The following is a 27,855-nucleotide window of genomic DNA, read 5'->3' as shown; positions in this document are numbered from 1 at the left end:
TGTAAATGATATTTTGAGCTCCTTGAAACTTCTTTTTTTTATAACTTTATTTTTCTTATAGTATTTGGTGTGTTCCGCAATGTTCCGCCGTATTTTCTGTTCGCCGACAGTGTTTTGTAATGTTAGTATTTGGATACGGTGTGTCCCATAAGGCCCCTGTATATTATGAGATTCCTGTAAAGGTTGAATCAATATATTATTCACAACACAGTCGTTTTCCTAGCACTAATAATGACTCTATTGAAGGAGTATCTTTCTACTGTTAAAATTGACCGAGCAGCCCTCAAAATCAACAGTGTTGGAATGAGAGTGTATTTGAAGCGCTACTGTTGTAGTCGTGGGGAAAAGGAAGCAACTGTCAAAATAAGGAAAGGAAAATGACTCAGTCGTGAACAAACCTTCATAAAAGGATCGCCACTCGCTTTATTGCCTCAATACAGTGTGATCTTTCCAGGCGCCCTGGCAGTATTCGAAGGTGTGTGTCCATTGTGCAGAACGCAGGAGCGGCACACGAGCCTGAACCCAGACAAAACGCACTCCTCCACGGCCATGCCAACAATAATAATTAAAAGATGCTTCATCTGAAATTTTCATTAAAAACATATTTAGTGTTTCATAAACAGTACTTTCCTTTGGGCATACAATTTTCAATGCTTTTCAGTATTTAGGAGGAGTTTAAGAACCAGCAATTTACATTTCTAGAAGAAATCCGAATATTGCTTTTTCAGTCCATTAGATAATCCCAGTGGGATATTAGACTGTCTAGGAAAGCATTTCAGATGGGTTCCCAGTTAATTGCACTCATCTGAATCTTGAACATTATCTGACTATTTCTTTACCACACAGAGCCACACAGGCATAATGCCATTCTGTGTTCGAGCTCTCAGAGGTTTTATGCTCATTTCTGTGCCAAGCAAAGCAAGAGGGGATGTGTCCAGACATGCAGTCCACTTACTGGAAAGTGCTGACATGTGTGACAATACACAAATGCTCGTGGAAAGGTTAAAAATAGCCACACACACACACACACCGTGTACAACATCTAAATGTGTCACAAAATGGAAAACATGTACCTTGATCAAATACTATTCACAGTGTTGCAGAAAGATATGCTGCTGCTGTTACACAAGATCACCGTGATGATTTGCTAATCCTTACACACCCCTGCACATGTAGCGCACTAAAGACCTTCCAGAGCTCGCCCTAGTTGTGTGTTTGCCCTGTCCGCATCCCCTCACCACAGAAGAGGGGCGATTTCTTCCCAGAAGAAAAGGATGTGCCCAGTTTTCTTTCCTACTCTCAGAATGCCACATACTATTGCTGTTTATTCTCTGCCTCTTCCTGCTCTCCCATCAGAAGGCCCCTCACTCCTACGCAAACCCTCTCAGAAGCCAGGAGGACAGTTGAGCAGAGCCAGACTCGCACCCCTGCTATCACTGTTGCAACACCACACACAGCTCTGGGGCCCCCCTCACCAGGAGGCCCAGCCGCGCTCGTTTCTGACCCTGTGGACGGGGCTTCGTCTTACAGGCAAAAAGTAACCAGAACCAAACATATACAGATGCCAAGGCCAGTTCCCCTCAGAGATCCACATACATGCACACTTTGCACTGCAGATAAACACTTATGTTTTTGTCCGTTACCTTGGTCTAATTATATATATAATGACATGTGTATATTTTTAAAGTAACTGACCTGCTAGGGTGGGGGTACTAGTTTAGTGACAGAGTGTGTGAGCTTGAACTACGCCCTCTTGCACACCCCTACACTAAAGCTTTAGCTCTTTCATTTGGACAACGCGACTCAAAGCAGTTGTTACGACACTCACAGTTCACACAGCGTATCATGTCCTCAGTGAGGCTTCAGTTGTGCTTCGGATTTCATCTGAGACGCCTATGTGAGCATTACTGTAGATTTTGAGGAACCTATACTGCGAGAGTTAATTATATCATAATGCCAGAAGGAATTGTGTGACATGGACAACATCGCCCTCTCACCACTGCTTGCCAGATCATCTCGCTCGGGGGTTCTGCATATTTTCTCCAAAAATATTCCACTGCTCTTTTTTTTTAGGTCTACTTTTTGACCCTCCTGGCTCTGAGACAAGATCTCATCCCTGAAACTTTTCCAGGCTTTCCCAAACGAAAAGCCCCCGTCTGGGGAACGGTGTGCATGTACATCGTTTGGACACAATTCAGAAGATCTAAAGGAATTCCTATTAGACTCCACAATTTGCTTCAATGAGGAAAGAGGAAAAACTACTTACTGAGCTGTGTGGTTTCATTTGTTTTCTTTTTATAGAAATGAAATCTAAATTCAGTTGACTTTTTTAACACTTGCTGGAAATCAGCTACAGTTAATTACATATACATCTATAGAGGTATTAATACAAACAGACAAATAACAATGTGGAAAATTAAAGTGAAAAAGAGAACAAACCTGTTACACTTAATTATACTGTAAGAATTAGAGATATGATTAGTTTATGTCCAGGGTATTGCCCCATTTCCCTTAGCGTGGACACATTCAGATATTAAAACATGAATGGACTATATCTGGCCGGGTAGGAATCATCTCAGACGGTGCTGTACCTGATGATGATTACAGAATTGCAATTCTCTGTGTTTGAGCATTCGTCGATGCATGCAATCAGAAACACTGTTCACATCTCAAACTTTCTTTCATCCCAGTTTCCCAATCTGCCACACAAAGGAATTTCCAGGAACGCTATTTGATTTGGAGAGCTTTTGTTTTACAGCACAGTGAAATAATTAGCCCCTTTTACTAAATAAGAGACTCCACACACACAGCTCCAAACCCTGCTCGATGCGGGACACCTCACAGTAAATCACAGCGAGGGAATCCAAACACTTACTGCTTTCTGAAAGTAGCTGACCAAAACAAGCCCCGCACTCACTGTAATGAGACGTTTGAAATGAACGCTTCTCCTGAATGCCGGATTGCTGCCCTGCGTACAACTGAGCAGGAGTTTGTGGCTTGTCCCCAGTTTCTCCCTGTGTGCAGCAAGGATACAGGACTGAGGTACGAGGTTAGGTTAAGCGTGGCGTGTGGGTTTGGGATGTGGCTGGGGCTACAGGTTCCCAGTACAAATCCTTCAACAGGGATTTGGGTCAGTGTTTTAGTTATGAACATGGCTCAAAAACCATTAGATTGTATTATTATCTAAGGTGTGTGTGTTGTTCAAACAGTATACTGAAAGTCTGCCATAATGTTATACATCTCTTTTCTCTTATCTAAAATGTAAGGTTCGTTTATAACTGTCTAGTCCACCATCACACCAAACCACTACGAATGGACTGTCAACCTCAAACCTGCTTGTTGCAGCTCATATGCAAAGGCTTCAGTTATGCTTTAAGATCCTGAATGATTAATTAACCTCGTCAGGTCCTGTATTTACAGCCCTTACAATCTATGGCCACAGAAATGAGCAGGTTCTTCAGAAGAACACGTGGGGTCTCATATAAAGCACAAACAGAAGCATGGCACCTCGTCTCAGACAGACAGCTTCTTGCTTGGCGGGGCCTGGCTTCCTCCTGACATTCTGGATCGCATTGGTCTCGCTATGCTCGTCACATCCTGCACATTTTATCAGGAATGCTGGAAACTATGAAAATCATGCAATTAAATAGCAGCAACATTTTATTTATCGGTGTGTTGGGTTTGTCCATCGGGTCCAGATTGAAAGAGACAAAGTGCGGTCTGGAAAAGGCAGAGAAACGTGTTCATTTTTCTCCAGGATTTCCTCTGCTTCTTCACTGACTAGACAACACTGGGAAAACTGACATTCTGGGGTTTGGGATCAGTTCCAGCATTGTGTTCAAACTGGAGAAGTGTTGGTCTACAGTGGGCTATTCTCTGGGTTTAAAATAATACAAAATATGGTTTTGCAGTTAAAGTAAACCTGTCGTAATATGTCATCGGAATGACATAAATACAAAATGTATTTTTTCCTATTCTATCAATTTACAAATTAGTTGACCTTCTTGTCCTAGTGTTTTAAATCCATATCAGAAGATTATATTGGTCGCATGGACAATTTTGCCCTTTTAAGGGACAAGAAAAAGAGCACTGCAAATTGATAATGAGGTTCTTCCTCATGTCTCTGGTTTTAAATCTCACTTGATCATGCAGACAATATTCCACCGGTATTTACTGTATAACCGATTTTAAAACCATGCAGATTTGTTTAATTTGAGTCGGGACAAGAAAAATAACACGTTTCAGGTTCATGCTTTTTGTGTATTTCTCTTAATCAAGACCATTTTCTGAAAACCCTGCTGTGTCGTATGTGCCCATGTCCATGGCACTGAATGTTCCCCATCATTACTGGCTGCTTTCTCCACATCATCAAAGCCCGCAAATGTCTCCAGGTAGAAATAATGGTAGCTCATGGACAAGTTTGGCACTGGTGTTGGACTCGAAAAGTTCTTTCATCCCATATGGAGATCTAACATTCCCAAAGCTATGGAAAGCCAGATGCATTTTAACAGACAGGTTAAACAAATACAATTGTAAGGAAGGACACAAACCATCAAGCGAAAGCGTGTGACTGGCGCTCCATGTGTCTTGCAAATGTAAGGCTGTACCAGACAGGCCAGCTTCGCTAAAATACAAAAAACACGTTGAGGAAATTCCTTCACCACCTGTTGACGGCCCAGGCATTATTATAGAACCGAAGAAGAGAACCTGCTAGATCCCATCCAGCGAAGTCCAAAGTGCTGCTGTGCACAGTCAGCCCAGCCCTGCACTTAATTTGCATTTACCAATCGACTGATCGGTCCTGTTTGGGCTGTCCATCCGAATGAACTTCATCCTAGCTGTCACAGTACATGAAGCACAGTAAAACCTGCCTCGATGTCACTGGTAGAGTATGCAGAACCATATATATTTATATTTATATATAGGTTAAATATTAAAATATATAACAAAGCATAGGTTCAATGTAAATGATGAACTAATGGAGGTTTATTAGGCCATTAATATCAACGGAATTATCTATTAAACATGTCTCCTATAATTTCCTTCCGAGGATTATAACATTTTAAATGACAGGGATCAGATCTCCCTTGAATACGGTTATGTTATATATGGTACGTATTTATATTTATAGGCTACAGAAACAATGCATTGCTTTAGTTTTTATTTAAATATTTAGACGATGCCAGAATAAAACCAATTTTCTTTTTCTTTTTTATATAATTGTTTTTTTAAAGCTTCTTAACATTATTAAACAGTCACTTGTCTCCCCACGGCAGACACTGCAGTCTGGACATACGCATGCTATGTGCTGTGCTGTTTAACTGTGCCTTAGACAGTGTCTTAAGGAGACAAACAAATCAAATCTGATTAAGAAAACCATACATCACTGCTGCTACTTTTGTGGCTAGAGGCATAGGGCTCTGGTCAATTAGAGGATGCAAACAGTAGAGCTCATGTGCCTAATTTACAGCACGGGTCACATGAAATTGTATTTATTCTTTAGGAGTTTTTCTCCAGAAGCTCACGCGCTCTGTTTGAGACACAGTGTGTTAATACTGCACAGGAGGAACTCCCCTGGGAAACCCCCAAATCCCTACCTTACCTACAAAAAGAAGACTTTCCTTTGAGCTCAAACGTAGCTATTCACTGGTCAGAGGAAAGCAGGACTATTTATAATGCTCACCATATTCCTCAAAAGACCCAATGGAAAAACAGAAGCAATCAACTTAGCTTTTATATAACATAAGCCTACATTCAGTTACAGTCACATTTTTTCTTAAAAAAAAAAAACATAAACACTAATTACGTTTCTTAAACACTGAAAATTACTTCTGGCTGTTTCAACTTAGCATTCCAGTAAGAAGTTCAGCACAATGTCCAAGGACTGTATCTGCACCTCGGTTCCTTTAAGTGACTGAACAAAGCAGACTCTGACCCCCGACCCTATCAGGATTCACTAGAACTCACTAGAGACCAAAACGCTCTCCCTGCAGACTGGCTCAGCAGCGGTGTTTCAAAGTGCACATGTGAAGGAATAAGAAACGGGATGCACCGAGTCTCTGGGAAATCCCTTAAGATTGACAGCTGGTTGTTACTTATGAGGCTAACAGCAATGAGACGAAAAAAGAAAGGGGAACAGGTGGGGAACTATCATTGTGTATTTCTATCAAATGATAAACAGCGCGATTAATAAGGAATTCTGCTCTGTGAAGAGAAAAACCCAGCAGCATCAGTTTACATGGAAAGGCATGACTTGTCCAGGCATGTCTCACCAGCTGACACGCTCTGCTGTCGTTAGGGAGTGCAGGGGAATATCTGCAGCCGTGCCCATGAGCACCAACACTTTGTGTTGCCTACGCTCTCAATTCCCTTAATTGCATATCTTATCACTGTCAATTGAACTCGACTCAAAGGCACCATGCGAGGTGCTAACCTCCCCCAGGCGCCACCTTTCCTATTCACCAACATTCACATCTCTTACACTCTTCGCACTCTCCAGTCTGGGTTCTTTTAGTTTGTTGTGAAGCTTCTTTCCCCCACCCCTTAGAAAGGCATGCAGGGGCTATGTGTCCCCAAAATAAGCTTGTCATCTCTGTACGTATGGAGCTGTAGCATCACAGATTCATGACTTTTTCTTAGGCATCATGCAATGTACTTTTATGGTAAGAAGGGAGAGGGGGACCTAGCATTCTCAAGTATGGAAAGGAAGGATTTGGGAGGAAGCTGTAGGGTTCAAGGAGAGAGTGCCACTGACGCTGAAGGGAAAAACTGAGTCAGACCGATGATGAGAACAGTTATGATGATATCTGTTAATGCATATGCACAAAGCCCAGTGGACTTTCTGAGGGAAAGTTGTCTCTTACAATAAACCCACGGGAGCTCAAGGCTTACAGCAGTCCTCTGACTAAAAGTCTCCACTTCTGAGTCCCAGAAAAGGCCTGTTCATGATTTCCCAGGCAGGTGCTTGGCCTCATATATACCACAGATATCCCAAGCCTGGTGGCTTCTTTCAGCATCATACTGAGTGTAATACCAAGACTTTAAAAGGGGGATTTCTGAATGGCAGCTAGATAGTCCACACACAGAGGGAGGCTTAGACTCCGATCACTTCCCATGCAAAGCCCAGCAGAATTAGGAATCACACAAATCTGACATAAGGGCCCCGAGTTGAATCTACAACTGAACCGAGGAGAAAAAAGCGCTAAAGACGCTCCGAGGGCATTTCAAGGCCACAAACATAGGAGGAGATTGAATTCCACAGAGAAATTGTTGCACAAAATTACAACTTGTGTAGTTTCCTGTGGGCAAAATTAGTTAAGATTTACTCCCACATTATTATATAGAAGCAACACACACAACAACAATTAATACAGTGTCTGCAGTTGCCCAAAAAGCCAGCACACCACAGCACTTTGGACTATTTATATAACAAAAGCTCCCATCTCCCATCTACTGCTGGCTGCACATTTGTTTTGTTTGAGATCCAATTATGGAATGAACCTCAAAAGCATCCTATTTTGGGAACGTGACTAATTTAGGTCTTTAAGACTGTCCTTCTGACAGTACAGTAAACCAAAGGATGAGGGGAAATATAATCATAATGTAAATGTTTGTTCTGAAAGTGTAGGAATATTTCTTCTACAACAGATAATAAAACAACGATTTATGTGCCTTTTGTTTTTTCCAGATGAGTGATGAATAGATTGCTTTGGAAATAATAAAAAAGCTGACGCAAATACAAAAATAACACGAGGAATAACAAAGAACAGAACAATGGCTCAAGTAATATTTTAAAATGTATCTGCTACAAAAAGAAGAGTTTGAATTGGCATTATTGAGTCATAGTTACCGCTTTCAAATTGTTTCTTGTTTTTGTTTTATATTCACAATCGAGAGAGTTATTATTTTATCTGATAGGATAATGACCCAAGGTTGCAAATGCATTCTAAGGAAATCTCTAAAGTCATCATTTTTATTACTATAACACCATCAGGAATCCTTAATATTAATTTCCAGTAAATAGTTTGCTAAGCAAATAAAAAACATCTAAACCGTATTTCCTACAAATCACAGACATTATTAATCTAAAATACTAATAAAAGTCGTGGTCATGAACAAATGTACAACACACACAATTTTGAAAAGCAGTTAAGTGTCAGCTGATGAAAGCAAGGGCCAGACCGAATCACATCTGACTGAATCACAAATCGTACAGTACAAGCCTGTACCCTGTGGCTTCTGCCAATAGATTAGAACACGCCAGGATACAGATTTGTACATTTTTTATATAGTTTAGACCCAAGTGAGCTTTTTTAGGATAACTTCACTATTTCCACTTATTTGTATAGAACCCCCCAAGTGCACAGCAAGATCTGAGTTGTATTATTTGTTTCTGTTTTCTCCCGTGTTATTTCCCTTTCAAAGGAACTATTGCTAATCAGATACAATCTTTGCCATCTTACCTCAGCACATCTAGCACTGAGATGGCAGCACTGCTCATTGGCTGCTACACGTACTGCATTCCAACATTTCAGCAGTATGCAGTCTGCATATTGGATATAGTATATGGATTCTTAGTGTGGTACCCGGATGGCTACATTCGCCAAAATATGCCATATACAACCAGAGCTCACTACACATGTGAGGGGTATAGTATATGACATATATAGTACACTGAATCATTCCTCTTCATATTGCGTACTTTACTACTTACAAGTCAGTATGCAGTTGCAGTGTGTAGTTTGTAGTAGAGTAGAATGTGATTTAGAATACAGCCAATGTGACAGTGTCAGTGTCCAGGGGGCGGAGTCAGAGGCATGTGATGTACAGTGTCAATGTCCAGGGGGCGGAGTCAGAGGCGTAAGATGTACAGTGTCAATGTCCAGGGGGCGGAGTCAGAGGCGTGAGATGTACAGTGTCAATGTCCAGGGGGCGGGGTCAGAGGCGTAAGATGTACAGTGTCAATGTCCAGGGGGCGGAGTCAGAGGCGTGTGATGTACAGTGTCAATGTCCAGGGGGCGGAGTCAGAGGCGTGATATGTACAGTGTCAATGTCCAGGGGGCGGAGTCAGATGCGTAAGATGTACAGTGTCAATGTCCAGGGGGCGGAGTCAGAGGCGTGAGATGTACAGTGTGTACATCTCACGCCTCTGACTCCACCCCCTGGACACTGATACACTGTACCAGAGTCAGAGGCGTGAGATGTACAGTGTGTCAGTGTCCAGGGGGCGGAGTCAGAGCTCTTACCCTCAGCTTCTCGGGGACTCCAGTGGCCAGAAGGGGCGCAGGGCCGAGGGGAGGAGGCATTGGAGGCATACTGCAGCAGAACACTCCCCTCCAGGCACTTCTCACACACTGATCCCACTTCTCTAGGAATCCAATAGACAAGTACCACCTTAGATACAATGAATGGAATAACTTGTGTTTTTTATTTATTTAGGTGGGGGGGTGGGGGCAGCAGCCTCTTAAGTGTTTATTTCTGCAATTTTACAGCTCATAAAAATGTGGTATGTTTGATAGGTGTCAATTTATGTAAATATTATTTCCATAATATAATAATTAAATGGAACATTTACTTAATCAGCATGTGTGTTTCTTGTAGAAAGAGTGATAAAAAACACAGGATAAAACAAGAAAAAGAAGAAGAGAAAATAAGACAGGCTTTTACCATAACATTATTGGTTTTCTTTTGCGAAGTAAGATTTAAAAAATCTTCATATTGATAATCTTCTAATATTGATTTTATTAACCGTCATGTTAAAAACCTATTTCACATGAACCTGTGAGATTTGAAATTCCTATCCTGGATTCAAACCTATCCATAAAAATAATTAACCTCTTTTACAACATAAAAAAAGAAAGAAAAAGACCAGACTGAGTTGCCTTTTTCTGTAAATTGCCACCTGTCGTAGAAGAGCCCGTTGATTGGGGGGAACCACTCCAGGGTCAGCGCATCAGCAGACTGGTCCACCACTTGGGGCGGCATGGCTACAGGAGCGGGCTTGCTGTGCGGCTGCCACGACTGGTAGATGAGGTCCAGGTAGCAGTGCATTCGCGCCACTTGATTGAGTGTGAAGGAGTCGGTGCAGTCATCCTCTTCAAGGCAAAGGGAAAACACAGGATGAATGTCAACAAACCAGTGAGAGGCGATGCGCAGGACAGGGGGCACAGCGCCAGGGATGAGCGGACAGGACGCCACGCGCCACATAGGAGTGAGGAAGCCGGGGGGTGGGAGCCTGTTTCAAGGGCAATGATTGAGCACACTTAACACTGCGGCCTGTGACGGAGCGACTCTTCTCACAGGTGCCATTTCAACAGGGTGAGCGCTGTGCCGTGTGAGACGAATGTCTTTAAAGAGAAGAAAGTCATGAAATCATATGAAAAACTGGTAATTGATTTTAGTAGAAAAAAACTAAAAAAGCCACATCAACTGCTACAATAAATACGTTAGGGGGGAAAAGGGACAACATTAATTTTATAATAAAACATAGGTTGGGTGTAGTATAAAAACAGGTAACAATGAATCACCTCCAACTGACTTTTCCAAGAACATTGGTGTTATGTAAACACAATGAAATAGCGTGTGATCGCATTGCACCTGCAGTTTCTGATTTCAGGTGACACTTTTCAAGGTAAAGTTCAGCACCAGGGACTGGAAACTGTCCCTCCTGCCTCCTTCATGGAAACTGACATTGTGAGTGAGATCACATGAGAACATCAGCTACCAGGCTTCATTTCCCATGAAATCGCCTTCACTTTCACACTTTGTCGCTGCTATCCTTCCATGACGAGCTCAGAGATAGGATGATGGTGTTTCAGGTCAAGGTTACACTGTTTTTCCTTCACCTGAGTAACAATCGTTTCAGCTTCCACATGCCTGCTTGCACAAATAGATTTTGCACTGCTAATGCAGACTCAGCAGTTTTAAGAAATACCGCACTCTCGGGTTGTCTAGCACTGCCTGAAGGCTTGGAGATTATATGACTGACATTGATTTCTTTAGTTGTGATCTGAGCTGTACTATAAAATGAAGGTTTCACGTTTACCTTTTTAAAGCAAATCATATTACGTTTGTCTATAATGTGAAACACATTGCTAGTGTTTGTGTCTTGTGGGCTGCTAGGTGACAGTAAAGTGTGTAACACATATGGGAGTGTAGCTTTAGTTTACCGCAGATTTCTAAACTGAATACTATATATGTATGGAGAATTCCCAAGGGTTTCTGTGCAAGGTCTGTATGAGAACTTTGAAAGTATCTGGAAGATCACTGGTGCAAGTCCAGACCAAGACTTAGAGGGGATGGAGGTGGTAGAGAAAGGCAGCTGGCCTTGGGTTCGTCATCTGGATGTGATTCTCTGTGCCATGGCACAGACATGCATTCTTGTCCACTGAAATTACAAGTTATGGTGCCCAGAAGTCCAACCTGAGACTCACTTTGCTTGGGTCAATAGGACTGCTTCCCAAGCTCAACAGCTCTAACCAAAAGTGGTTCAGTTACCTCCCCATGAGTGACATCTGGAAAGAGTGTCTTAAACTACTGTAGATGAGCGTAAAAGTACAATAAAACCCAAGTGAAACCCTACGACAGACTGTTTCAGTCGTCTATGTCAAATGTCCTTAATTAGAAATACTCCTTAGGACTAGCACATCAGTGTATGGTCCTCAATTTATTTGCGTCTTAGAATATTGTATTCTATTCTTGTCCATGTGTTATTTTACTCTTATTTGTCTATGTATTTATCTATTCTATTTATTGTTCATTTCTTGTTTCCTTTGCATCCTACAGCACTTTGTGACACCTTGGTGTGAAAGAGTGTTATATTGAATAAAATATATTATTATTATTATAAGGCCCATACAGTGGCATAAAACCTGATACAGACAGAGACAAATCACAGTGCAAAAGAAAAAGTGATTTGTTTTTAATAAAGAACGTGCAGTAAGTGTCCTGCTAAGCCTCAGACATTCTCTGGTCTGAACAAACATCCCCTGTGTTATTTATGAAATTTCATATAAAAGATAAGTGGCAGAGGTTTACAGGGTGGTCTTCCTGTAAATCTTTCTTTTATACACTCCTCTGTTTGAAATTTCACCCGAAAAATTGTTCCACTAAAGCACAATTGAAGCCCCTAAATGTTTTGTTTGAAAAGAAAGTGTGTTTATGAAAGTGGAGAAGGGAGCGAGCTTGTTTGTGTGGTCGTGTGCGAGAGCGCTCAACAGCAGGGATGGGGGTGGGGGCAGTGCTGATGGAGGACTTGCTAAATATGTGTTAGTCCACCTCATTGACTCTTCCCCACTGGGGGAGTTCCCGAGCACAGTGCTTTCCGGTCAGATTACATAACAGCCGCTACCCAAGACCACATAAAAAAAGCGAGAGGGATCACGGAGACACAGCGCTGTCCGGCACACGCACAGCTGAGTGATGTCATGTTCCTAACTGTCTGTGTTCAGTGTGCAGGGCAGACCCCTTGCCGTGGTTGCTGTCATACAAGAACATCAGCCTGTAACCTAACATTCCCCTCTCACTTACGTCGAGTGCTCAAGAAAGAAAGGAAGGAAGGAAGACAAAAAAGGCTGACATTAAAAGAGCAACAACAACAACTGCTAGGAAAAATAGCATACAAGTGCAGTGCAGGGTATTCAACATATGTTAGGGTGTGTAACTTGTTATAGACTATAAATAATGCATCGCATTTGGTTATATTGCATGTTTACCATTTCTATATTTCTGTGGATTCAATGTGCTTTCAAAACCTTGGCTTTTTCAGCAATAATTCATTGTTTTCACCCATCAAAATAATACTAATGACTCAAATCTAACTACTGCACCTCGGATGGTTGAAATAACACACACAATGGCAACCCTAAGATGCAGGCCGCTCGGTGCTCACCTGCATAGCTCATGTAGTTGTTGTATGGTGTGTGAGTGAAATGCCTGCGACCACATGTGTCGTTGACGGGTTCAGGGTCCCGACAGTACTTGTACTTGGGGGTGGGGTTGGTGTCGGCGCACAGGTCCCCCGTCTCCAGAGAGGGCTCCGTCTCCAGGCAGGGGTCGTTGCAGGACTCGATCTCTGAGATGCCGCGGAACACGTGGTAAAGCCCGAGACTGTGCCCGATCTCATGGACCATGGTGTGGGTGTGGCCAAATGTCCCATAAAAGGAAGGATTCAGCACAATCCCACCTGCAGGGAGAGTGCATGTCAAAACAGGCTTATCTTAACATCTATAACCTGAAACAGGCAATCACAAAATACCACACATCACTATATTTATCCCAGTGTATATATAGCGACTAGATGTACAGGTTGTCTCCTTTAAAAGATACATGTATTTATAAATACATACATACATAAACAAACAGTGCTTGAAAAGTATGCATCAAATTATAAGGTTTATGAAGTTATAAAAATGTCCTGGCATAACAATAATAACTAAGTAATAATAACTTTGTCGTCCCCAAGGAAGAAGTGACACTATGTTTCAAAGGAAAATCACCAACCTTTTTGGAAGATGACTCTAACGTGTATTCAAAGGCATGCAGACATTCCCTACCAAGAGTCTGTTACTGTTGTTTCTGAATTCAATTTCATCATCTTGTTTGTTTGTTTGTTTGTTTGTTTGTTTATTTTTTGGGGGGGGACTATAACTTTATTACAACAACAAAAAAAACAACTAAAAGAACAATTTAAATGCGCTACCTAAATGTGTTAATGCTTCTTTATCCCAAGGCCAAGTGGCAACTCCAGCCAGATCTTCATCAGAGGAGTTGGCAAAGAAGATATTCAGATGAGTGGAGCCGTCCAGATTTAGTATTTCTTTCAGCTCCTTAACATCCAAATACGCCCTAGAGTGGAGACAGAATTAATTACACGGGTAGCACACAAATACCATAACGGGTCACTCCAGGGCAATTATTTCATTAAGCAATGTTTATGGTAGTGACCAAATGTTATACTAGCAAAGGAGGAAAAGAGAAAGCACCCCCCCATACACCCCAGGGAGGTGCTGGCTGTCTTGGCATGTTCTGTACACATACTAAACTCCTCAATTAACTCACCGCACTTGAAAGTGAAACTTTATCATAATGAATTACATGCAAATGCAACATTTCCAGCTAAGAGCCTGCCGGTGTCGGCAATGCTTTTCACTGCAGCCACAGGGCAACTGGTACCACCCTGGTGTTATTTATCATGACCATGACACCATCGGATACTCTGAACAGTCACAACTGGCATGGAGAAACTCTGAGAAATAATCTAGGAATTTTAATTTCACAAATCCTCTCTAAAGATTATGAGTGGTGGTCAGGGGGTATTTGTTTAAGCTTACAGGTATCATATTGTTCCAAATACGAGATAAAGTGGCCACAGGGACTGCACAGTTCAGCCCATCTCTGGAAGTATATAGAGGCAAAATCTGTCATAAAACTTCAAATAAGATGATAAAAATAAATACTAACTTAATACAGTTCATCATGTTCCAGATATTCTGACATCCATTTCAGTGAATTCACAATAACAAATCTTGCATATGAAGCTCAAAATGACCTGTGTGGTGTTGTCGGAGTGTGGAAAATGTCACAAGTAACACATGGGGGATGCAGCTCTATAAACACTGAAAGCAGCCCACAGAGGAACAATGTTTATCAGGAAATTATTAGTACAAATTAATTATCCATTTCACTGTTGTTGTCTTCACATGAAATGTGCATTGGAAAAGCATTTCTGTGACAAACTGCTGATGTTAATTATAAACTGGGCTGGACTGTATAAAATTAATTCCAGAAATTCTGATGGGCTAATAATAATTACCATAAAACTTCCAATACTCGCTGGGTCTCAAATAGCAGCCGGTCTCCAATAGTCGCCAGGCTGACTTGCTTAATCATGTAAACAAACGCCGGTCTCTAAACGCCGGGTTGCCCTGTCGTACTTTTTTGCGGTTACAGATCAGACTTGACAATGTTTGAAAAATAATTAAAAAAAATATATAGTTAAAGTGAGAAAAAAATAAAGGATATATATATTTATATATATATTGTCCGAAAGTATTGGTACCCTTCCACTTTAAAAAAAAAATAAAAAAAAATCTCGGAACCAAGTACAAATGGACAAAAGTATTTGGTATCCACCATTCTTTATTTCACATTCAGTAGAACAGAAACTTTGCTTTTGAATTATGATGCAACATATTACTTTAAATAGTAAAACAAATTAAAAAGGCACAGACAAAAATATTGGGATCCTTAACCTAATATTTCGTTGCACAGCCTTTAGAGACAATAACCACACTCAAGCGTTGTGTGTAGTTCTGAATGAGATTTCTACACTTCTCAACTAACTGTCAATTGCAACAAACAATGCATTAATGAAGTATAATGTTGATGGTTTGGTTTAAAGCGTATTTCCACAGTTTTGCTGAAGTGCTTTTTGTTTATTTAACGAGAGTTCACGGTACATCGCTGTTAACAGGATTACTGGTGTCTTGTTTTCAGTTTAGTGTATAGATCACCACACATTGCATGCATCTTTGGAAAGCAAATTATTAAAAAAAAAAAAAAAAAAAAAAAAGCCTGGCCTATTAGCCTACTTCTACAATGAAGCAATGTTTCCAGGCTCTTCTTACCCTGCATGAGTCCACAATGTCTTTATTTATGACCGTTTGTCGCAGGCTGGCCATTGCCTGGGCATAAAAATTACCAGGAGACTCGGAGTTGCAGTGAAGTAGTAAGAGAAATGCAGTTTATTTACAGTGGCAAACTTCTTCAAAATTAAACCGCTCACAGTCAAGCTCAGGACATGAGCGATTAAGGACGCGCTCCTGAAGGTGCCGCGCATCTATCTAGCTCAGCCTGCAGACAGCCATGCCCGATAGGCTTACTGCTCTCTCCTTTTAAAAACAGAAGACAGTGTCCAGTCGAGAGGAGGCCATTCGCCCCATCGTGCTCGTTTGGTGTCCATTAATAACTAAGTGATCAAGGATCCTATCCAGTCTGTTTTTGAATGTTCCCAAATTGTCTCTTCAGCCACATCACTGGGGAGTTTGTTCAGATTGTGACGCCTCTCTGTGTGAAGAAGTGTCTCCTGTTTTCTGTCTCGAATGCCTTGAAGCCCAATTTCCAGTTGTGTCCTGGGTGCGTGTGTCCCTGCTGATCTGGAAAAGCTCCTCTGGTTTGATGTGGTCGATGCCTTTCATGATTTTGAAGACTTGGATCAAGTCCCCACGTAGTCTCCTCTGTTCCAGGGTGAAAAGGTTCAGGTCCTCAGTCTCTCAGTAGGCCATTCCCTTCAGACCTGGAATAAGTCTGGTTGCTCTCCTCTGAACTGCCTCTAGAGCAGCAATATCCTGCTATTTTAAACTGTGCACAGGTGATTAAGCCAATTGCAATCACAATTACCTTGTTAACTTAAACTAAAACTGTCAATCATAATTAAGGCAGCAATTAACAAACTTTTGATGTAAATGGCAAAATAGTATTAATAATAACAGTTAGAAACAATGAATAGATAAAATGATGCATGGGATCCCATTAAATATAAATGTTAATTGCTTTGTCATTCAAACAAACAGACATACACACATATATATAAATTACTAATTATGTGTTCCTTCTTTGCATGTCCTGACCCTGGATCTTTACTGGACCTATTTGCCTTTCAGGTAAGTGCATTTAATTGTAAATACAATCACAGGGAACATTCAATGTCCGTGTAACCCATGTGAGGGTCTCCCGTCACAATGTTTAATACAAACGCTGGTCTCCTACAACCGCCGGTCTCCAGTTGACACCGGGGCTTCTTGCAGTTATTTGGAATAAACAACGGATGCATTTAATTTAAGTTTTACGGTAATCAATTTGTAGCTTGTCTTAGCTACATAATGTATTTAGAGCACAAAAGTGCATCCTTTCTGAAACACGCCAAGGTTGCAGTCTGTGTTTAGGGAAACTGAGCAGGCCTGATTGTGTAAATTACAAACCTTGGCTGAGGACACTGTCATGCTAGAAGACTTATTGCACATGAAACCCAAGCTGCTTTCTAAAGAAGAGACTTCTGGGTTGAAGGTCATTGCCCTTGTCTGTCTAGGAATGCATTGTGTCATTCAGTAACTTCCAATGCCTTCCCTCCTAACATGTTAATTTCAAGTCAAATATGTCTTAAACACAATATTAGAAAGGTTTGTATAGCTATGGGCATGAAAGGAAAAAAACATCCAAGGAAAAAACAAAACTATAGAAAACTAAATGGATCAAAACAAATACCTTCACAGATAATTCCGCACATATTACACACAATCTCCTATGGTATGTGTTGCTTAGGAGACTGAGAGGTATGGGGGACTTCTGATGCTCTTATAATGAAGGATCTTTCCTGATTCCTGTGAAAGTGAAGGGACAAGCAAGCACGCTCTGAGTATCCATCACAGAAAAGAAAAAACATCTGTGTGTATTAACTGTATTACTTGATTTCATAATTTTTTGAATGGAGCAAAACATCTGTTTGCATTACAAAGCTGGACCCATAGCAGCCGAGTAGTTCAGGTCAAGGGCTCTCGAGTCCCAAGTCGTTTCATAATGATTTTGTAATGGCAGCAGGTGTCTCTCCTTTTCATAAAGCCAGACATTTTTAAAGCTGGAGTTTTGACCTTCGGAAATCACTGTGTCTTTGTTTTTCCTTTTTCTTTTTTAACTTTGCTTGTGTCTTTATATAAACTGTGTAAACAGACATACATTAACACATATGCAAGCCGCTGCCAAATCAGATGGTGAATAATGCTAAAGGAACTTTACTTAGTGGAAGAGCTCAGAATATGAAAAACACATTATGTAATTCAGTCTTCCATAAAGAAAAAACATACAAATATTTTCGAGGTACTGGCTTAATTCACATTAAATAAAAACACATTGCCTCTATTTCATTATCATACCAAAATATTTATAACCGTCACCTACAGTTCCAATTCCAAGCATTTATTTTTCCTCAAGAGCTTAAGTCAATAAGGTATGTGTTTAGTTTGTGCAAACATAACTGTGTCTGTCCCTCAAAATGAGGAGCTTCCACGGCCTTCATTGCAATAAGACAAAGCTGCATTAACGTCAATGTCCTTCCCAAAAGCGTTCAATCAGAGCCATGTTACAATCTGAGACTGGTAGGTTCTGTTACTACAGCTAAAGAGCTCTTCAATAGTACAATAAGCTGTACTGATCGAAGATCACACAACTGCATTAAACACCTCAAACAGAGCAGACACAATGACATCTCCATCATACTCGCAGGTACTATAAATCTGTCAATCTGAGAGGGCGTTGGCAGCTATGCAGTCCCTGTAAAAACACCAGTGAGGCCTTTCTAGTATGTAGGTCTCCTCCAGATACAACAATGTAGCCAATGGATATGGCAACCAACACCATCTAACCCGTTCCATCCCATCAGGAGGCAACTCTACACTTGCAGAAGACTTCCCCACCACAGCGCCACAACACACACTCAGTGTCAGAGTTACTTGTGTGTACAGTAGATGAATGGAGTCACTAGAGCAGAGCTATATAAATAACCTCAAACAATAATAATAATCAGAAGATACGTATGAGATTAAACATTCCTTCAAGGCATACGAGGAAGTCCAATGTGAAAGGAGAACGGAGTAAAACCGCTGGGGATTTTGGATCAGTTGTCCAGTGCAGACCTTCCTAAGGCTCTCAGGTTTTGGGCCGCTCCTGTTCCCCGTGTCTCAGGGACCCGGGCCTGTGGTCGGAACCGCACCCCCACAGATGGCCATAAACTGGGGTTGAGGTGCAACGTAACGGAGTGCAGCCCTTTCTGGTAACAACAGACTGGGGATTCCTAATAATTTAATTGAGTACAAGTAACATCAACACGTCTGCCTTTCCCAATGTCTTTCAAAAGCCCAAAACATGACTGTGGGCCAAAATAATGATCAAAACAGCAGCCGCTCTAAATATCAAGACAGTTACACTGCTGTACAGCTGTAAAAACAAATACTTATTTCAGCTGTATTTATTTCTGTTTTCTATTAGCGATACAATAGTTGACAATAAAAAATAGTTCAGAACAGCCAGCATGCCACCTTCTCCAATCATCAGTAATTACGGAGAGTTGATTCATTCAGTGAATCACCTTTTTTGCACCAGTTGTCATTGCTTGAAACACAGCAAATTAAACTGGAATACAAAGCACAACACACTACTCAATTAGAATCACTGGGTATGCAATTTCTTGAAGGCCCAACACTGAAAGTTGTGAGAGATATAAACACTCCCCAAAACTGGGCTCCTGGTTAATCTGTGGTCTCGCACATTCCAGATATCAAGTTGAACCATATTGTTTATTATACTGAACTGAGTTAATTACATTTGTAAAAAACAATGTACAGTTATCAGGAATAAAAAGCTTTGTCCTTTACATAACGTGCCACTGAGTCACCTGAAGATGTTTCCAAAGATGAGTAATCATACAATAATACATATTATATCATAATGATATCATTATATAGGCCTAGAAGCTACAAATCAAAGCACCAAAGCAAGTGGAAACCTTAGGGAGGCCCTCATCCAGCAGTGGATCAATATATGATGATATCATATATCTTACTGGTAATACAACATTTAAAAGAAAATACATAGAATAAGATATAGTTAATTAAATTAATATCTAGAAAATGTAATGTGAACATACCAGTAATAATGCAAGCCTGTTTATGCAATGCGTCTATGTTGTATATGTACATGTTATATTCCTCATTCTTGCCTTTAATGTGCTGATTGACACCCAGTCCCTACCAATGAGAAACAAGCCCATAGGATGCTCTACCAGGCTTCTGTAGGTGATGCGCTGTGTTGGGTTTGCACCAAACAAGGTCTTGCATTTAGGCCAAAAATTAGAAATTTTAGTTTAATCAGACCACAAAACGTTTTGCCACATGGTTACAGAATCTCCTGAGTGTATTTGTATATACATACAATGGGATTCAAGGCAGGCTTTCTTGAGTACCATATAGTTCAGATTTGTGCAGTGTTTGGGATATTGTTGGCTTAGCCATAACAGCCATGGTAGCCTCTCTGATGCGTCTCCTTCTTGCTCAGTCATCCAATTTGGAGGGACGGCCTGATCTAGGCAGTGTCTTGTGGTTCCATACACTGTCCACTTCTCAATAATCATCATGACCAGCTCCAAGGGATATTCAAAGTATTTGGATATTTTTTCATACCCATCCCCTGATCTGTGTCTTTTAACAACTTTGACCCGGAGTTCTTTTGAAAGCTCCTTGGAGCTCATGGTTGAGTCTTTGCCCAGCAGAAGGAACCTACAGGAACTGTTGAATTTATCCTGAAATCATGTGAATCACTACAGTTTAACTTGCTGTGCAATTCTGAAGGTGATTGCTTACACGCTGATGTTATTTAGGATTGCAAATTCAATAGGGGGGTGGACACTTATCCAACCAAGCTTTTTCAGTTTTTAATTTTTAATAATTTTTCTACTGATTTCTAGAATATTTCTTTCACTTGTCAGTAATGATATGTAGATAACTATATATATATATATATATATATATATATATATATATATATATATATATGCACAGTTTTATGCATTTTAATTCCAGGCTATAAGGCAACAAAAGGTGAACATTTTGAAAGGGGATGCAGACTTTCTATAGGCACTGTTATGATATGCTTTCAGACTTTACTGATTTATTTAGATGTAGTATCATTCCTGAAGCTTTTTGTTCCCCCCCCTTTTGTCACTGGGGCCCCCTGGGAGTACAACTTCAACCTGATTAGGGGCCTCCCTCAAATCCTTTTAACCCCTTCCCCTCTTGGAAACCGCTGGAACAAAAAAATAAAGCGAGAGAGAGACCCCCTCACCCCACCGTCCCCCTTTCCTTTGAAACAACATCTGTTGGCCGGCCGACGATTGTGGAGCGTGGAATTCTCAGAACACCAGCACTGCTGTAATTCCTCAAGTAACAATGACAGAGGGAGTGCGAGTATTTCCTAATGGTCTTGTATTCATTTAGAAAAATGCTGGACATTACACCATGTTTTTCTGGTAAGAATTAATTTGGGTCTTGTTTGGACTTAAAAACAGCTACATTCATCAGTGAAATGACCAAAGGCTCGTGAAATTTAGCTCTTAGTGGACTGCAGTAAACATCACAAAACCTCACTTAGAGACAAAAACTACACTTCATTGGCTTCAGTTTTCTGAATACTGAAGTGCACTCTAGGTATTTGTTAGTAAAAATAGCGATCATACTGTAACTACAAAGACAAACGCATATGTATACACACACACACACACAGTGGCTGTAGGAAGTATTCAGCCATTTTGGATTTTTCAACTTGAATTTTTGATGCATTTAACATATTTTTCCCCTTTGATTTACATTTCATCTTCCCATCATTAATGTGGTTGTCTTCTAGGTATTTTCTCCGTTCCTGGGATCCATTCTATAGCTTCTGTTTTCCATGTTAGGTCTGTTCTTCTTGCAGTGTGTTCGGCCCATTGCCATCTTAACATTTTCACTCACTTTCCATGATCACACTTTAGTTTGTTTTTGGATCCATTTGTCTTTGTCTCGTCCTGTTATTGTGAGCGTGCTTCGTTCCATTATTTGTGTCTTCCACTGTATCATTGTTTCTTTTAGTAGCCATGTTTCAGAGCCATACATGAGCACTGATAGTATAAATTGGCCAAATACTTCTCTGTTCATGCAAATGGCCATTTTGTCCCACTAATCCTCTTCCATAAGATCACCATTTGGGTTGATTAGCTGGCAGACATTTCTGACTTCTTCAATTACTTTTTCATTTACTTGGTCTAACAAAACTGTTTAATTTTACTTTGTTCTCAAGAAAGAAAAATTGTGTCCAGTTTATTAACAAGCATCTGAGAGGTCAAATTAAACCTGCAGGTTTTCAGGTGTTCCTGCAAATATGAAGATATAATTTGCAAATCATAGGTCGTGCAAGTGAATTCTGTTTTTCTGAGTGTTTCCATGAAGTGTTTTAAGAGAGATTGTGTCTCCTTGACTTACTTTACAGATCATGATTGTCACTGTATATTATATATCAGGTAATGAAACGCAATGTAAAAATAAGATCCCTATTACTCTTCAGAATAACAACTACATATACCCCAGGATAAACTTGTAGATTGTAGATTACAATGGTAAATTAATATTACAAAATCCAGTAAAAAGATTTCTACAGTAAGAGGAGCAGTTTTTTGTGAAGTGAAGACAGCTATTAAAAATAAATAATGAGGTGTAAAAATATCATTATGCCCAAACAGCTGTGCAAATGGTTAAGGCTGTGAACCTGGTTAAGACACGCTTCTACAGTTTACTTTCACTTGTGTTGTTTGTTTTTCTATGTCTGCAGACTTTTAAGGCTCGATATAGACTTGCACTCCAGTTGTAATAATTGTATATTTTAAAAACTTAAAATGGATAAATAAAGTGAAGAGAGTTCATCTTCAGCACTTTTCTTTAAGAAAGAGAAACCACATCAGCAGATACAGGTATCTTTTGCATTGGAAAACTAGGGCCCAACTAGATCCTTCAATAAGAAAAATACAGAATAAGTGCTTTTACTGCTTGCAAATGTCGGTGTCTTCTGTGATGTTGTTTAACACTAGGGCTGGGCGATATGGCCAAAATACAGTATCACGGTATTTTTCACATTTTTGACGGTATGGCGGTATTTTTTAATGGCCATTTTATACTGTTCGTAAAGCAAAAATAATAGGACACAACTGACATTGAATTACGTTTCCCTGTTCTGTGTCAGCTGTCTTGAAACCAAATTATGTCCACTGCGGCTGTGAGGCACAAGATTGTGCAGAAATCAAGAGGGACGTGTTAAGCTGAATGAAAACTACTACTGCCCCCTTGTTAGCGGAGGCCAATGTCAACTTTCATTACACAATGAAACGCTGAACAGTATTGTCAAAACCATAGATATAGAATTCTAGATTGACACTTTAGCATTGTCAATGCTTTATTAAATAATTACATCAATTATTTTTAAAAATATAATGTAAATCTATGATGCACAATAATTAAGTTGTTACTTAAATGATTGGCAATTTTATTTGTTAAATAAAAACTAAAATAATATTAAAAAAAACAAATTAAGTCATCCAATTACATCAATTTCTGCAGGGTTTGTGAAGAAAGCCATCACAACCAAGTTTATTGGTAGCTGAATGCTATGACTGAATGACACGGTAATTAGTAAATTATTCAGTTTTGCAGAGAAAACTTTAAAATATCAATATGAAGGTATAGTAAAAGTACAAACCGGACCTCAATTAATACCGGTATATAGTTTTTTACGGTATACCACCCAGCCCTATTTAACACAACGTTTTAATGACTTTTGTCATCTACATTAGCAAACCATGTTAGTTCACTGCTCCAGGCACGTCTGGTCCAAACATTTCAGTATGGTTTCCTACTTGGTGTATCAATATTGTCAGTACTGCTTTTAAAAAAGGAAACTGGGAAATCTGCAGGGTTAATGTAAAAATAACCCCAGCCTATACCACACAGAGAAATAACCTCTACTTTTATATTTATCTTGGCTAGGTCTTAAGAGACCATACCCAACTAGTAACCTACTAACGACTGTGTTCAGAGAGGTCACCGAGAGCTCTGTGAAGAAGTGTTTTGTTAAAATACACTGAACTACTTTAAGCTGTGGGATCTTTGAGAGTGTTTAAAGACACAATGACGGCATTTTCACGAGAATGTTTCAAGTGGGAACTTGTTTCACAAGGGGGTATTATCACAAGACAGAAGAGGTCATCCTATGGAAACTGTGAAGCTTACTCGGAGGCCAGGCCTATGGAGAACAGATGATATAAGGTTTCCCTCCTAATAATTTCAGGAATTTCATTATTTCCTATGAAAATATTTGGCTGGCTTTTTGGCTGTGCAGAAGGGGAAAAAAGGGTCAGAGGGTTTAATGGAAAGATGAATAAGTCAGCTGTGGACCAAGCAGAAAGCTGCTTTTTACAACAGGGCCTGGTTTAATAAAAGCAGCACTACTGTAGGTCAAAGCCACCTGATCTGAGTTCAATTAAATCTAATCCAATGGCTCAGTTACAAAAACAGAAGAGGAATCAGATGTGGACGTAGACCTAGTATGAAAACAGCAGACCAATATACAGTCAGGTCCATAAATATTTGGACAGTGACACAGTTGTCATCATTTTGGCTCTGTATGCCACCACAATGGATTTGAAACAATCAAGATGTGCTTTAAGTGTAGACCTTCATCTTTAATTTGAGGGTAGTTACATCCAAATTGGTGGAATGGTGTAGGAATTACACCCATTTTTATATTTTTTTATTCTTAATATACTAAACATTATTGTGGCATATCAAGACATTTCGAGAAATAGTCTGAAGTGCAAATGAAGCATTACCTATTACCTTTTTTTTAATATACACCTGCCAATTATGAATTACAAACATTATTGTCCAACCTGATGGAAGCTACAATTCCCACACCAGCCAGGGAGCAAAGAAGACGGTGCACACTTCCCAAATGCACACTGTAAGTCTGCTGCTTCTATTCACACCACAAAGCCAGAGCACATAAACCAGAGTCACTGCATCAACAGAGAATTGAAAACACTGAAAACACCACAAGATTGTACAGACGGCCAACCAGTGACAGAAACCACACTAGGTTAGTGGCATAGCCTGGATTCAAACCTGCAAGTCCCAGGGTACCGGGCACATCCTGTTCTTGGAACGGAAGTTTTTACCAGATGGGCCACTTGGGAGCCCCCTTAACTTTCCATTTATATCAGTTCTGCAGTTTTCACGAGCACTAAAAACTTCATCACTTAATCATAATAAATGCAGACATCACCGGAGATCTGTTCCATGTGGCCGAACATAGAGTGCTCTAATTGGCGTGTTGATGCATCTATATTTAATGCATATTAAATGTATGATTATGGCTTCATCCATTTACACCCATATATTATTCATATAAACCCATAAAATCAAGTCTCTCACACAGATACTGCTGTGTGAGAAATGCAGTGCAGTGTTGGCACGGACATGCTCATTTATTAAGCTAGCACACTGTAAATCTGTGGCCACAGCGGTGCTTCTCAGATCCTGTCACCATCTCTGTGAGAACCACTATCCTCCAGTGATTATTGACGTGAGTTTTTACTACTGTACACTTTCTCAAAAAGGGCGGCTGGAAAAACTTGTAACTTTGGCCCTAGTAGCACTTCAAAGATTTAGAAAATGAGAGAGAGAAAAAAACATGCTGTCCAAATTGATTTGTACTCTTCTCCCAATGCACTCTCTCTTAGACTTTAGAGATTTAGAAAGAAAATATAATCTAATGTCCTGCCATTCTTTCATATCAACACAAATAAAACATCCCTTCCAAGCATATTATCTGGCAAGTCTGGCATTGTACTATTTTAATCATTTGTTTCCACCTAAATATTTACCTTTGATTCAATATGATTACAAGGATTGTTTATTCTTTACGAATATTTTTATAATGTTGTTTACACCTGTAACACAACAACAAAGTGCTAAAATGAATTTAGCATTTTAACCCTCTCTTGTAATACAGGGACAGGTCTCTTCAAAGTATTGTGATGCAGAAGGGAACTAGACATCTGCACCAGGCATTGACCCTGACCTCCTGTGCTCTGGCTGTCCATGCTTCCCCTTCGAGAAAAGGACCAGACCCCCTAAAGGCAGTGATCGGGGGTTACATGCCCTGTTGGCACATTCCAAGGCCAGGCACATTCAAGATTGAATGTCTCCATCAATTAAGTAATTTAAAGTTGTTGTTTTTTTTTTAATCTTTTTCATCCAAACCTGCTTCCATGTATTTCTAAAACTGTCAAAGTATAATGGTGAGGATCTAGTGAAAAGCTTGGAAAAGAGCAATGTCGTACACAGGACATATTTTTCACACCACAGTTAGTAGTGGTAGTTGATAAACATTCAGATTTTAAATTTCTCTAATTATAGGGACTTCATTACACTCTTTCTGTGTGTGTATGTAAAATTACAGTACCTTAATAAACTCTTCGTGTTTACAAGGACTTACTTAAAATGTTCAACTGAGACCCAGAGTTTGGATTTGCTTGTCAAATACAATAACGAAAAGAAGCCACATATTTTTCTTTGGGTACACCTCCAGTGAAAAGTTGCCTGGATCAGGATAAAAGACCAGCAAGGAAACAGTAAATGAATATGTCAAACAGTACTTTACAGAATATAAACACTTCAAAGACTAGGAGTTTATTAATTGAATGCATTTCTAAAAAATAAAAACACTAAAAATAGTGTCCATAAAGTGACGTGCATTTTAGATGCTGTTTTCCTGATCTTGAGACAAAAAGACACTTCACTAGGGTTATCTATTTCAGAAATGCTTACTACAGTGTTTAATGCAAATATATATATAAACTACATATAAAACTGCAAAGTGTTTATATTTTATGTTTAGACCTTCAGAATCCAAAAATAAATGTAATCTACAATAAATGTATCAATAGAGAGAGATGTGTGTAAGATTGATATTCTAAAGACAACTGGCATTGTTTAATTTGAGTCAACTTCCCCTACAGGTACTGAATACACAGCAATTACCAGCAGACGCCAAAATGTACCAGAATATGGAGCATTATGACTAACTGAATGTTTGGGAGAATAACTCTTAGCTAACTAAGCGTTGAAGTCTAAGTGACATATTTCAGCAAATATGTGTCTCTGTTGTGAACAGCATTAAGCAGATTAAGTGGTAAACGCCAAAAAAATATATATATATATTATGGGAAAGCTAAAATGTACTCTGTTATTCATGGGCTACAATTTCTCAGGAGCCCTGAGTTTGGCAAATTAAAGAAAGAGAAGCACAGACTTAAACAGCTCCTGGCTAACTGACAATTTGGGGCTCTGTATACAATGTATGGAGAGTGATAACATGACAACAGTGAAGCAGTTATTTGGTAGAGCTAATGACTGTTAGTGAGGAGCACACTGTCACCCTGCTGTGAGGTCATATATCTGACCCTCTCTATTCACAGTCACTGCCCAAAAAATTCCTCAAACACAGCAGATCAGAAGGAAGCAACATTAGGTAGCGAGATTTCCATGGCCTTTCAACCTCGGGCTGTTATCAGGTGTTAGTTTTAAAATATGGAGTGTGGACATGCACAGACTCAGGTAGCAAACCTGATTTCTTCAAATGTAAGGTAACAGGTGATTTTACAAAGCTGTCAGAACAGTAAAAGTGAGGTGCTAAGAGCACGAAAGCCGCATTAGGTTAACATCGCCAGGTTTATGATCTTAGGGGCTTAGATTCAGGCTACTGGCTGTGAAGTGCCCGACTCAAGGGCCCTTTAGGCAAATCCAAATAAGGTAGGAGGAAGAGATTCTATTAGCTATTGTCACAGAAGCTCATTGACAATGGGAATGTGAAAAGAGTGAGAGAATAAAAAAACTGATAACCTAGGACCTTACTTGGCTACTGTAAGAAGAGGCCCAATCTAAACCTTTTGAATCCTGTGCAAAACATCTTACAACAATTGCAAGCAGGCGGTTTGATAGTGACTGCAGGTTTCATAAATCTTTAACAATGTTTTGTAACAGTCACTGCTTCAAACAAATTAAGAATATTCCTTAAACAGTACTATCAACTTTAAATAAATTCTCCTGGCATGGTATTTTAATTTAACAATTTAAAATATAATATTGCAAACTTGTACAATAGTCATGTCCAGTATAAAACCTATTTACATATTTATGGAATAAAACTAATACAATCCCATGAGTA

At 39.8% G+C, this 27,855-nt stretch overlaps 1 protein-coding gene across 1 annotated transcript in view; it reads right to left on the bottom strand.

Moving 5' to 3' along the window:
* The window catches only part of pappaa (pregnancy-associated plasma protein A, pappalysin 1a), a 168,395-nt gene that overhangs the window by 116,777 nt on the left and 23,763 nt on the right, over positions 1 to 27,855 (bottom strand). The window contains exons 3-6 of the mRNA XM_066712607.1: positions 13,700 to 13,845; positions 12,890 to 13,183; positions 9,902 to 10,094; positions 9,246 to 9,367 (exon numbers count right to left, since the gene is read on the bottom strand). Of these exons, the coding sequence (XP_066568704.1) occupies positions 9,246 to 9,367; positions 9,902 to 10,094; positions 12,890 to 13,183; positions 13,700 to 13,845 (755 nt within the window). The remainder of the gene's footprint in view (positions 1 to 9,245; positions 9,368 to 9,901; positions 10,095 to 12,889; positions 13,184 to 13,699; positions 13,846 to 27,855) is intronic.

This window comes from Amia ocellicauda, chromosome 9 (assembly GCF_036373705.1).
Source record: "Amia ocellicauda isolate fAmiCal2 chromosome 9, fAmiCal2.hap1, whole genome shotgun sequence".
Taxonomy (NCBI): Eukaryota; Metazoa; Chordata; class Actinopteri; order Amiiformes; family Amiidae; genus Amia; species Amia ocellicauda.
The sequence above is the reverse complement of the archived record's forward strand: the minus strand, read 5'-3'. Positions and strand labels throughout refer to the sequence as shown.